At 36.6% G+C, this 14,384-nt stretch overlaps 1 protein-coding gene across 1 annotated transcript in view; it reads left to right on the top strand.

Moving 5' to 3' along the window:
• LOC147464010 (cytokinin hydroxylase-like) overlaps positions 1-11,438 on the top strand; it is a 32,243-nt gene extending 20,805 nt beyond the window's left edge. The window contains exons 2-4 of the mRNA XM_086529921.1: positions 1,341-1,591; positions 8,949-9,387; positions 10,843-11,438. Of these exons, the coding sequence (XP_086386047.1) occupies positions 1,341-1,591; positions 8,949-9,387; positions 10,843-11,274 (1,122 nt within the window). The 3' untranslated portion in view covers positions 11,275-11,438. The remainder of the gene's footprint in view (positions 1-1,340; positions 1,592-8,948; positions 9,388-10,842) is intronic.
• The last annotated feature ends 2,946 nt before the right edge of the window (positions 11,439-14,384 follow it).

Below are 14,384 nucleotides of genomic sequence, written 5' to 3'. Positions count from 1 at the left end.
TTGTGTGTATGCATGTTTGAGTGTGTGTGACAATTTTCACACAAGAATGTGCTTGCGGTGCATGTTTCTGCATGTTGTACGTAAATGTTTTAGGTGTTGATTATGTTTGTGCATGTCTTTTATGAATTTTTTTGTCTCATGTATGTGCATCTAATGAATGTGTATGCTTTCATGTGTGTACATGTGTGCAAGCTGCTTAGATATGTGCTTATTTTTCTCAAATGAGTGAATGCATGTGCACATACATGCTTTATGTTTGCATGCACATGTGTGTGAGAGTGCATATTTTAGATGTACTTTGAATAGTATTAAAATATATCAATGAATGCATTCTCACTAATATATGACCAAAAACACCCCTCTTTGGCTACTTCTTTCACCTCATTGTTTTCTTTATTTAGTTGTAAATATCTATGGATGTTGATACACCTTCATGTTTTATTGTATTTATCTACCATCTTACCTTGATTTTCTTGATTGTTTTCATTACCCTTGTCTACTATCTACTCCTTGCCTGAAATAAAATTAATTCTTGTTGGGACTCTAGTATAAATTGTGCCATAGGGGCCCACAAATGTCACTATGTATGTGACATAAGTATTTGATTTCAACATTTATTATTGACAAGAGTGCAATGACTAAGAATGTCAAATGCATCAAGGATTGGTGTATATATATAATTTGGATAAAATTTAAGAAGTTTTCTACAACATCTTAATGATATTGTGTTCTCAAAATGGTTCATCTATGTAGTGACACGATATGAGATCATTCCACTAATTTGTTTAAGAAGTTTTAAGAAGTTTTCTACTGCAATCTAATGATATTATGTTGTTAAAATCGTTCATCAATGTAGTGACTAAGCATGATTTTATATATTAAAAAAAAAATATACTACAGTTTAATGGTATTATGTTCTTAAAATCGTTCATCTATGTAGTGACTAAACATGAGATCATTCCACTAGTTTGTTTATATGGTGTGCTCAATATGATGCATTTAAGAAAAACCCATAACTTCTTGCCCAATATTGTAGATCAAAGTAATGTTTTCTTTAATATAATGGGAAAGAGTATTTGTAATAAGGATTTAGCATGTTTCATTGTAGATGTTTTCACGAAGTGCTAAGGTTGACTATCTTCCAATTCTTATGAGTGTAATGTTCATTTTTATAGCTCTAATAGGTAACTTTGAAATGTATAGAAATCGTCATCAATTTCCTTAGCTAGTAGGTTGGAAAGTGAAATGAGGTTGCTTAAGAAATTTTATCTTTTATAAATTTGAGCGATATTTTGAGATTAAATTTAAGCAATTTTATTTTTCTTTTATGTCTTTTCCAGCACCAGCTGGAGCACATAGTGGAATGTACTTTGGAAGTGGTTAAGCTTTGGAATAAAATGCTTTGTGAATCCAAAGAAGAACGAGTGGAAATAGAAATAAGTGAACATATGAGTCAATTAGCAGGAGACATAATTGCAAAAACGGAGTTTAGTAGCAGCCACCAGAAAGGAAAGCTTATATTCTTGAAACTAAGTGCGCTTCAAAAACTTTCCATACATTCTTCTTCCAGATTTGGCTCGAATCTTCAAAGGTTAGTTATTTTGTTTAGAAGATTTCAATACCATACTTTCTTGTCTATAATAACATCAAAACATTAAGAGTTAAAATAAAAAGCTTTTATTTATTTATTCTAGTATGTGTTAGAAATAGGTTGAAGTCTCTCACAAATTTTGTTAGGAAATAACCATCTTCTCAATCATGGGGAGGTCACTTAATAGTCATGTGACTATCATGTGAGTGTAGCGGAAGGGATTATTAAATTTTATATTTTTTCATAATTTCATATACAAAAGGGTACCATAAAATAGAATTGAAAATTTTACTTAAAGATGAATAAATAAAGAATGTATTTTATTTATCAACAATATATAGATAAGAAGTTTTAAAAATAGTCTTTGAACGCACATGGCATACACATTTCATACATAGTGACAACCCCCCCCCCCCTTTTCGAGCTCTTAACAATATTTCATGACAAAAAGGTTTTTTCTAGATAACAAGAGATTTAGAATATACTACTGTCTCACCAAAATTGGAAAATATGGGGAGGGTAGGGGTGCTATGTAGTATATACAGTTAAATGGAACATGAAGATCTTAAGGAAGTACATACAATATTTTGGTTTCATTGACAAAATTAACTAGAGCTATAGCATAAATACCAAAAAAAAATCACCAGGCCCTAAAAGGTAAACAAACTTTTTGACATTGGTACCATTGGTTGTATCAAAACCATGACTTGTGGTTATAGATTACTCCTTTGTTTAATATGACCATAAAAGCATGCAGTAGAGATATAAACAAACAAACTTCCTTTACACAAACAAGACCGCATTACTACGACCAATAGCTTGAAAGATTTAAGGAAATATAAAGATAATTTATTGTTTCAAAACATTCTATGTATGTGTTTGTATAAATTTTGTTATAAGTATCCATTAGATTCTATATGCCATCAACAATGGAAGTAAGACACTTGTTCTAACCCTATCTTGGGGTTGATATTGGTATACATTATATAGAAATTCTAAATTGATTCTCAAATATTTGTAATGTAGCATATGTAGTATTTTTTTAAAAATATCTTTAGATTGTCACCATGTTTGTGATTTTGTGGATATACCATTTCTTCTTGCATAGGGTTCGCATACAATCTTGATTTTCCAAAATCATATTAGCAACAATTAAGTAATTTGAAAGTTCTTTAGACAATTTATAGTCAACAATGTGACTCAATAACACAAAAATTTCATCATGAAGGATGCATAAGATAATTAAACCAATAATAAAATGTTTAAATGTCATTATATTGTGTGGCTTCTAGTGCAATTTTAGAAATTTTCCTATAAAGCTATAGTATGAGGTAAAGATATTCTAGGATATATAGATCTTATCACCTACTAATATCTTTCACCAAGTGACATATCAAGCCTATACCTCTTAGACAATTCTTTGAGCTTTTTATTTCAAAACCCTAGATATTCTCGGATATGACTAAAAGCATGCTTTGGTGGTACAAAAAGGACCGTCCTTGACAACACCCTTGACAAATCTATGAGTTACAATTTCTACATGTCACATGAAAAACTACCTATCATAATATATATCAGTGGATAGGTCTACAAAAGAAGAATCTAAAAACATAAGGTCCGAAAAGTTTTGACCTAAACTACAAAAAATTTACCAGTCCCCACTTTTTCATTGGTATAAGTAAAATAGGTCCTTCTTTTTTACCACCAAACCACGCTTTCACCCATATATTGCTCCTATTAATTATGAAGGTTAAATTCTTTGAACATAAATGTCGAGTGGAACAATTATGTGTGCTGAAAAATGAACAATATTTTTCATGATAATCTATACTTATTCTTAATGTCTGTGTCATTTCTTGTACAATTTCCTTACAAATTTTGACTCATGAACCATCAAATAAATAAATGATAAGTTATTGAATACTAAATAAAATGTGAATGAAGTAAACACGCTAGAAACAAAAATTGAATCTAGGAAAATTAAATTTTTGAATGACATGTGGCTCTATCAAAACGGTTTCACTGTTGCTCTTAAAGAAAGTTAAAGCATAAATAAACTTGACATTTGATTCTCTTTTTCTCCCACAATTGAGATCGTCAAGTTGACTTGCTTGTAGTATTTTAAAGTAATTAATTTCTTGGATTTTAAGCACTGTACATTTCAAAATTTGTTACCTTTTCTATTTTCAAGTTAATGATAATAAAATTTTATTTTAGTAAGAGTTTATTTTTTCCTAAGTTTCCATGCTACGTTATTTTGCATTTTTTGAGATATGTTTCTTTTTTTGGTTTGATAAACTACCATTCCAAGCTAATTCAACCACATGATTCCTATGACTATGAATGTAAATTGTAGTTATCTTCGATACTATGAATTGTGGCCTTTTTAGTCATCTTAGTGCTTCTAATTGTTCATTGTACACCATGCAATTTATAAGTTACTATTCTAGAATCAAAGCATCCATGAAAGATTCAATCTGATCTCCCCTTTATATCAGATAAGAATCAAAATTGAAAATTGGTATTTTTATACGATACTTTTTAGGACTTGTAATTATTTAAAATGGGTGAATAGATATATTTATTAATTAAATTTTGAAGATAGAATATACCTTAAAAGTTATCTTTGGGTAAGCCTTAAATTATCAAGCTATGACTTCATTGTAATCTTTCTGAAAGAGGAAGACTCTATAAGATATAGTTGTTTTTCATCATGTAGAGCTTTAATATCAGGGTATCATTTCCACAAATTTGTACTAGATCAAGTGGGTTAATGGGAAAGGATTGTATCTATTTTATTTGTGTATGTATCAAATTGGGTAAGGTTTCTTGAAAGAGTGCACCCATCGTGTAAATTAAGCATGATTCAAAGGTATTAATAATCTCTTGAACATATGTGATATAGGCTAATTTAAGGAGTGATTTTTATGTTGAGAGAATTTACAAGGTAGCCTTCATACCTAATGCTTAATTAAACTAGGCCATCTCCATTGTCTCCTTTGTCTCAACCCTTTCCTAGATCCCTTGGTGAATCGAAGTCACCTTAAAAGCATACTTACATTTGGTATGTCTACACCTAGCTCTAATGTGGCTATGACGTTATCTCCGGAGGTTCATCATTCAATACCCCCTATATAATGTGCGTTCATGGGGTATTAAAATAATCTCTCTTTTAATATGTTTGAATGAATAAAATGATTTTTTATTTTAGATTTTTTTTTCAAAATTGAATAAAAACCCATTATTTTAATGTATCTTTGTTAAATTATCTGAATTTTTTGCATTTCAAAGCCCCTCCTTTCGAACTCACATTATACATTAACATGATTACATAAAACCCCCCCTCCAGGACGTTCTTTTCTTTGTTGAAGAAAATATTTATGGATAGCTATCAAGTACTTTCTTGGGATGAACTTGGATAGAAGCTTTGTATGGTCTTGCGGTTTCACTTAACAATCGGTTCTCTATAGACATTATGTATATATGCTAATCTTGATAACACAACATATACTTTGACACATGTAAAAAAGAGAGTGCGTTTGCGAATTCTACCAAAAACTTTCAAGCCAACATTATGATATTCTACTCCCATATACAATTCATTCGCATGACTATTTGGGTGAATGTCCAAAGTTATTATTATTAAAATATTTTGTATGGAACATCACCAAATTATCTTCTCTAATACTATAGGAGTATGACCATATCTAAGAGAAAATTTTGGTCTTTCATGGTCCTGAATGTCTTTGATGCACAAGAGTATTCGTATCATTGGATACTAAATTTTTGCATGATAATGCCCACATATGCTTTAGTCCTTAGGGATTGGCGATACTATTGGTGCGATGGAGGTTGCTCACTCTCTCTTGTAACGTCATGACTCCACATTGATGATTGTTGAGTTGAGTGCAAGCATGGTGACAGCAGGGCATCATCTTCTTCTTTAACTTGAAGCAAATGTCATGTCTATGCAATTTGCCTTCAAGTAAGATAAGGAAGCGAGCACCATGGACACCCTTTCCAAGTTCACGTGTATGGGTGTGTATGCGAGAGGGAAGCCATGGGATCAGCTTCCCTCTATTGGGATGTAAAACAAGCTCCCTTTTTGGACCTATTGCTAGAGTGCATGGACCTTACCAAGTTTTTATAGAATTTGAAAAACCTAACTAAATTTTGTAGATATTAGGGTGAGAAAGTCTTAAGAGTAGGTTGATAATAAGGATTCTATCTGGGACGGGAACAAGAGTGGCACTAGCGAAGCAGGAGAAGTCGTGCATGGGAACCGACGCAAATTCGGAGGCAAAAACTGTAGCTTTAGTTTGAGAAGAGTGGGAGTAGGGATCTGAGCGTATAATTAATTAATGAACGCTCGGGTAGACCCAGTATGTTCTTGCAATACATGATACATCATTGTAGTTTCCTTACCTGGTATACTGAATTGGCTCAAGACTCAAGTGGACAACCTTGACACTAAGTGGGACCGTGCATTTATTAGGGGGGGTTAAGGGATCGACAAGCGGAAAGTGAAGGACGACCTCGAGGCACACTAAACCTGGCGAGCGCAAAATCAAGGCGGCATGGAAACTCCACTACCCTCTCACGATCCAAATTTGAACCATGACCTCGCGCATCGGGTTTTGTGTCACAAGGCTGACCAACTCACCCGCGTGCACGTTGTGTAACCCCTCACGTTTTTATGAGGTTATATTGTGAGTTAACGCAGGCTACCCAGGTTTTTGAGGTTTAATTCGTGTCCGAGTTTAGATTTTAAATAGTTTGTGTGGTTGCAATCACCTTGGCTTTCGTGCGTGAACTTCCCCATTGTGGATCCCTTTACCGCTCCTTAATAAATGTGGGTGTTACTTAGTGCTGACAGCATGACAATAAACATGCTAGCTTGAATGTACTCTTTGATTTTTGTGCAAATTAATCATTTATGCACAATAGCTTTCATAACTGCATTTAATGTAATGTAATTTGGAGAGTGTTTGAATATAACCACAAACCCACTTAGGGGTTAGGTTGTTTCCTAAAACTTGTAAAGATATCCTCACATAATTACTAATTTGTGTTATGTTCTATACCAAAATAAAAAACTTGCACTAATATATAATTAATTTGTGGATTTAAGTTTTCACAGATTTGAAATGTTGTAAACACACTAAAAATAGTAAATACATGTGAATGAATATAGTAAAAATAATAAATACATTAGAATAAAATTCCCAAGCAAAGATTTTCTCATGGCCAAGGTCTAATGTATGTGATTTGATAGATTTAGTTGGTAGGGTGCCTCATGTGCTTGGGCAATTAAACTCAGAGTATTAACCTATTTAATGCCGTTAAATTTAGAGTTGTCAAACTCAGAGTATTAACCTATTTAATGCCGTTAAATTTTTTTGCATGCTTTATGCTTGTGCATGGTTGAAAAACTAATTGTCCACCAACTAGCATAAAAAAGCATTGATCTTGACATCCTCATTGTATAATGCCTCGATGCAGTGTTCGGGAAAAATGTGTCTCAGCCTAATATCGTGCCATTTTCAATTTCAATAATGCCGGTTGATTGCAAGGGGAAAAGGAAAAATTCTGGCCCAAAATAGAGAAAAATAGTGTAAAACCCCAAAAAATACCACTAATTTTCTAAAACTTCATCTTGGCAAACTCAAGGAAAGGAAATTTGTATGTTTGGAAAAATGATTTTTCCCGAACACTGCTTCGATGTGGATTGAATGCTGCAACTTACACATTCAACATTGCACATGATGCTTCTGACTACAATCAAACACTTTGTACAAAGAGGCAAAGGCATCTAGTAAAACATTGTAGTCTTGTCTCTAATGTAGATTGAACTCTGCAACTTGGCACCCTCATTGTACACGTTGTACATGATGCCTTGACTCCAATTAAACTCAGTTTAGCTTCACATAAGCCTTTTCTGTTTGTGGACTAGAAGCTAAAAAAAATGTTATATCAGTGCTTCCTAATAAATTTGAGAACTTCCTAGTAGTATTTTGTGAGCGATCAATTAAAAAGTTTCAACTACAACTAGATAAATTAGTGAGCTTCAATTACATCCATGATGGCCAGTAAATGTCTAGGCGATGGCACTAGAGATTTGGGGCGTGTGACCCTCACAAGAAGTTTTGGACAAATTCTCGCAATAATTCCTACAATGTGACTTACCTCAACATCATGAGCTTCGGTGAAGGATCGAGGCACTGCATACCTAGCTTAATACGATTGGGGACAGGGGACCGTTGGCCCTGTTTGGGGGGTTGGGGGGGGGGGGGGGGGGGGGGGTGGAAGGTTGTCATACATCATTTAACTAATCATTGTCCCCTAATACCCTAATTGGTCATACCCACAGCTAGGAAACAACTGAAGTAGGAGAGTTGTTCTTCCGTAATTATATCACAAGAAGATTTAAATATTTTCTCATGTAGGAAAACGGTCTTTCTCACTGTTTTTCATACAATGCATAACATCATGAGCTTTTGCTCAAGAGGCACCGCATACATATCCTCGTCAGTATATGGCGCGGTTCTAAGCCAGAGGGGATCTAGGGCCCAAGTTTGGGGACGTGAGGTGGCTTTAATCTCGGCTGTCGGATCACGCAGTGAACTGGGGGTGAGCTAGGGGTAAACTAGGGGTGAACTCGGGGCAAAAATGGCGCCCCAAGTCACTCCTAGTTCACCCCCGCCTAGTTCATCCTTAGTTCACTTGCCTCGCGGGGTGTGGGTCGAACCTCGAACGTCTCGGTTGTCACACGAATGCTCTATCACCACGCTAGCGCGCGTCGATGTCCATGTTGGCATGACACATGATCACACCCTAGTTTAAGCACCCCTAGTTCACCCACCCCTAGCTTATCCGCCCCTAGTTCACCCTCAGTTCACCCCTAGTTCACCCATCCCCAGTTCACCCCTAGTTCACTTTATGATCCGACGGCGGAGATTAAAGCTTCCTCGCGCCTTCAAATTTGAGCCCTAGATCCCCTCTGGCCTAGAACCGTGCCATATAGTGACGAGGACCGCATACCTAGTTAGGTACGAGTGGGGGTAGGGGACCACCGGCCCTACACTGGACCGGTGGTCCCTTGCCCCAATCATACCTAGCTAAGTATCCGGCGCCTCCCTCACACCTTCAGCCTCAGAGAAGCTCATGATGTTGAGATAAATCACAATGTGGGAAATTGTCCAAAACTTCTTGTAATATATACGTCGGGGTTTGAATGCTTTAATTGTCCTATTTTGATCTTTCGCATGAACCGTTTTTTCAAACAAGTTCTGTGTGTGTGTGTGTGTGTGTGGGGCTGGATGAATAGAGAATGCTATGCTATATTTTATATGTGCAGGATACGGAAGCTGAAGGAGGAGGTGGAGTCGCTGTTCATGGAAATCATCGAGGGTCGCCGGGCAGCAGCACTGCAAGCCATGGCAGGACATATTGATGATGAGGATGGGCAGCAAAAGAATGATTATTATGGGCAGGACCTGTTAGGGCTGATGCTGGCAGAGATGGAAGCGGCCAAGCTAGAAGCTGCGGCTCCACTGTGCGGCCAGCGTCGTCGGCGTCAGCAGCTGGGCCGGATGTATACCTCTCGGCAGCTAATGGACGAATGCAAGACTTTCTTCTTCACCGGCCACGAGACGACGTGGCTGTTGCTGACATGGACGTTCATGCTCCTGGCCTCCAACCCCACTTGGCAGCATCGTGCCCGCCAGGAGGCTCTGCTCTTCCTGCACCAGCATGGCGACATGCCCGACTTCGACATGCTTAGCAGGCTTAAAGTGGTAAGCACTGTCACACACACACACACACACACACACACACACACACACACACACACACACACACACACACACACACACACACACACACACACACACACACACACACACACACACACACAGAGTCTACTTAGCTTTCAAGAATAAAGTTTTCCTTTGGAGGATTTGGACAGGGGGCCTCCCTCTTGGAGAGCACTTAGCAAGGAAGAGGATGTCTGCAACTAGAAACAACTAAACACCTGTTTCGGAATTGCCCTGTACTGCATGCCTTGCCTGGTGGGGATGTTTATATGATATATATATCTTTTATTGAAAGATTAAAGTTACAAAGTTCATGCTTTTATTTGGTGCAATCCAAACTTCATCCCTGGCTTGGACTTGTATATGTATTGGTTTTCTCAGAGTATGGATGCTTTCTTTTTTGTGGATTTCCAGAAACTCTGCTTTGTTTGATGGGCACAACTTTTGCAGTCTCGCTTTGCCTAGGAAGCTCATCAGGGATAAGTTGTTTGAAGACAGCCTAGACCCCGAGAGAGAGAGAGAGAGAGAGAGAGAGAGAGAGAGAGAGAGAGAGAGAGAGAGAGATGTACCCATTAAAGCAAGGTATGAAACATCTAACATGCTTGACGTTAAATCCTGGAAACTTGTCTGCTCTAAGTTGGTATAGAATGACATAATTAGGTACACTGGGAATTCTCTAGGGATTGAAAGTTTTCTTTGACAAAAGATATTCATAAAACCCCTCTACACACTATGAATTAAAGGACCCCTTTTATTCCATAAACCTGTACTTAAAATAAATAAATAAATCACTTTTACACGTTCCCTCTTGTATATACAATTTTTTAACACTTTGAAATATAAAAACCCCTCCAACCAAACTCACGTGCTACACTTATATATTTTAAGGTGAACCCTTGGCCTTCTGACCATAAGGTTGTAAATATGGCCAAGGGTTCTATTTTACTATATAGTAAATATATATTTTACTATATATTGTAAATGAAAAGAGAAACTTGATGAATTGTGGGTCTTTTAAGGAGATCATCAGCTATATTAGAAAACTACTTAAGACTTGGGGCAAAAGCATCAAGACAACGATGCCTGCCTGACTCTATTGTTCTTTGGAACTATTTTTGAAAGCTCGAAAACAAAAAGTAGTGGATGTCATAGATATTTGATATTGTATATATAACAGTAAATACATAAAGAGTTCTTCTCATGTACTAGTACATGGCTGTGGTCCTATAAGTTATGACCTAATGTGTTTCTAAAATAGTCTTGTGTTTCATCGAGCTAATTGAGTATAAACATAACTTGGGATGTAAGTTGGAGGACATATCTACTTTGTTTGAAGCAGGTGAGTGTTATCAGGTTCAAGAAAGAGTATCTCAAAGCTTCTCAAAGTTTTTAATAGAGGTCAAGAAAGTTTCTAACATAGTGTATTTTTATGTGCAGTTAGGTATGATTCTATTGGAGTCCCTACGACTTTACACGCCTGCCACACTTCTTGCAAGAGAGGCTTTCTCAAGTATAAAGGTTGGAGATCTTGAAATTCCAAAGGGGTTATCGGTGTGGGTACCTGTGCTTGCAATCCACCATGACAAGACCATATGGGGAGAGGATGCTGATGAGTTCAAGCCGGAGCGTTTTTCAGAGGGAGTAGCGAAAGCTTGCAAAAATCAAATGGCCTTTATGCCCTTCTCTTTTGGACCTCGAAATTGTGTTGGACAAAACTTTGCAATGATGGAGGCTAAGATTGTTCTTTGCATGCTCCTTTCACAATTCACATTTCATCTCTCTCCTTCGTATAGACATGCTCCTATTTGTATCCTCACCTTGCAACCTAAGCATGGTGTGCCTATCATTCTTCGACATTTTAGACCGTGATAACATTAAATCTTGTCAAAACTATTAATTGTTGAACATGACTTGAGAGGCATCAATCTATACACTAAAGCTATACATCCTTAGAGAAAGCAATTTGTAGCTAGTGGCCATACTTTGTACAAATACAATGGACATGCAATTATACAATTTTCACTTATTGAGCATGACCGTGTGAAAGCACCAAGGGCCTTTGAAAGGGAACAATCTGATCTAGCACTAATTGATATAAATGATTGAGCACACTACAAGAGATCACTTAAATTTTGACGTCAGATTATTGACGTCGACAATGGCGGGCGTCAGATATATGTGTAGATAAATCTGGAGGAAAATCAAGTTTTTTTTTATAAAAAAATTCAGATTTTTGACGTGTAAACAGTGCACACCGATGTGCAAGTCGATGTCTATACCGGTGCGTATACCGACGCTTGTACCGATACACATACTGACATCTACATCGGTGAATCCTGCAAAAATAGAACCGCAAGTTTCTCTTGCGTATTTTGTGCCTTTCTTCTCTTCCTCTCTTACCCTCCTCCTCCTCACTTTCTGCAGATCTGCTGCCTCACGATTTGTTGGAGTTGAGATTTTCACTTGTATGCTGCTCCCCATCAACAAGGTAAGCTTCTTTTCAAGTTTCCTTGTGGATTTGTTTACTTTTGTGTTTTGTGTAACATAGTGTTGTGTGTGTGTGTGTGTGTGTGTGTGTGTGTGTTTGCAGGTTTGAGAACATTTTGCCAATTGTTTCTTGCTCAAATTATAGGCCGTATGTGAGTGCTTTAACATTCTTTTTTGTTGCATACACAAATACACACACACATTGACATAAACATACACGCAAGTAAATAAAAATAAACATAACTATATATGACGCATACACACATTTTGGGTTATTTTGTAAATAATATTAATTAAAAATCATCATCAACTAAAAAAGATAACGATATTTTATCATTAAAAGAAAGATTTATTTTGATTTATGTTATTTTATAATGATTTTTATTATTTTTGTATAAATAAATTTAGAAATTAAAAAATTACATTACTATTTTTGTAATTGAGACTTATCGTAGGCTATTCGATTAATTAGGTTTAGTCCTTTAACACTAACCGTTTAAGTAATAAGTGGTTTCATCGCTTAGGATTGGTTCGCATTTAGATCGATGAAGGTTAGACGTTTCTTAATTAGAGCGCTTAGTTGCTTATGTACTAAATTGTTTAGCCGAACCCGCTTAGTCCTACACGCGGCTCGTCTAGTTTTGTTATTTAGTCACTTAGCGATTTAGGGCTAGTCGTGTAAGTTTAATTGGTATTCAAACAGTTTACTAGGGCTCGCCGCTTAAAGGTAACCGCTTAGGTATTTAATCGCTTACCGCTCAGGACGGACTTCTTCGTATTTAGATCGTTGAAGGTTATACGCTTAGGACTAACCGCTTAGTGTTAGCAGTAAAAGGACTTCAACAAACGATGTAAAATAACGCAATTGGACTACAATAGCGCACATAGATTTAAAAAACGCAAATAGATTTCAATAACAAACTTATGTCAAACCCTAATATATAGGCATTGAAAAATCAAAAACCAGATTATTATCCGGTGGTCTTGATCTTCGAGCACCTCTAGACTTGCTACAAATGAAGGCGTGGAAGGCCCTGCAAAATAGCAAGAAAACAACATAATGCAAGCCATAATTGATAAAACTCTATACCTGACGAATAACCTATGCTCACTAATCGTTGCTATATACGAACAATGAGGGAAAGAGAGCAAGAGGGTGCGTACAACACACCTCCTAGAGTGGAGTGCCACACCAGTATGGCGAGAGAGAAGAGATGAAGAATAATGCGTATACTGAGTGCAATCTCCCCCGGTGCAAGAGTGACCATTTCTCTCTTGCATGTATTTACTTAATAGACTTCTTGAATGGTCAAAGTGAGTACAAACTGGCCGACCGGTCATAAATGGCCAAAGCTTATAAAAGAGCACTTGAATAATAGAATGTATATGAAATATATATCCGTTTACATAGGCCTAGATTGGTAAAGTCTTTTCCACATGTCAGCTACAATAAGTAGTAAAATATCAATTCCATTACATACCTCTTTGTTGGGAAGCACTATCCTCCAGTTGCAAAGATAAGAATTTGCAAACTATATTGGTCAAAGATAGTGATTAGTATTTTGTATTAGAAACATCTTATAATAAAAATAAATAAATTATTAAACCAAACAACGTTATTTATGCATGTCGTCATCTATATAGTACCTATTCTAGTGTCCCATACCACTAGAATATGCAGTATATTGTGAGGTCCCCACCCCGCCGGCGGATCTGATGGTAAACCTGGTGGCCACTAGATCTATAGTGGAAGCAAACAAAGTGGTTCAGGGTTCATCTAGCGGACGATCTCTCATCACAAAGTGAGTTGAGTTCGAGCCTACTAGCAACGCGATCAGGACTAGTTCAACATTGGAAATAGAACATGCCGAGCTAACTTTTTCCTAGTAGACATTCTTTCCTATTTCAAACAGTATATCCATCAACCGTTCTTTCCTACTTAGACTTTAATATACAATTGAATTAAAATGCCGAGGTTTCCGTCGGATTTGTCCTACATGTTAGGGATATGCTCTTTCCCAACTTATCATATGCAATGTTAAATTAAACAACTCGAATGAAAATGTGACCTACCTCCTACTTCCTCATCAATGGCCCGTGAGATGGCCGGTACTTGGTCGTCCATGGGAGCTTTTCCTTTACCATTCACGTTGCTTCTTCCCGCCTCGTGGTCGTGGGTACCACCGAAGCGAGTTCTCTTAACCGGGGTCATTTTATACTCACTAATTAATTGACAACTTGGAGAAAAGAACTAATGTCCGAGAGTACCATAACAATCAAGATGACAGATTAGAATCACTGAACAATCACTCTTGTACGAGGGGTTAGATTTTCTTTAAGACATAGCAATTTTTGGGATAACACCTTACTTGTTCTATGGGAACTGGCTCCAAAATTTAAATACTTAGCTTAGGTAATTAAGAATTTCAGATTTTTACTAATTATATTACTAGAGAGGTGAATTAGACATGCTTAATCACCTTGCTAAAGTA

Source organism: Adiantum capillus-veneris, chromosome 2, assembly GCF_014529385.1.
Source record: "Adiantum capillus-veneris isolate H3 chromosome 2, ASM1452938v2, whole genome shotgun sequence".
NCBI classification, from domain to species: Eukaryota; Viridiplantae; Streptophyta; class Polypodiopsida; order Polypodiales; family Pteridaceae; genus Adiantum; species Adiantum capillus-veneris.
This window is presented reverse-complemented; position numbering and strand designations above follow the sequence as displayed.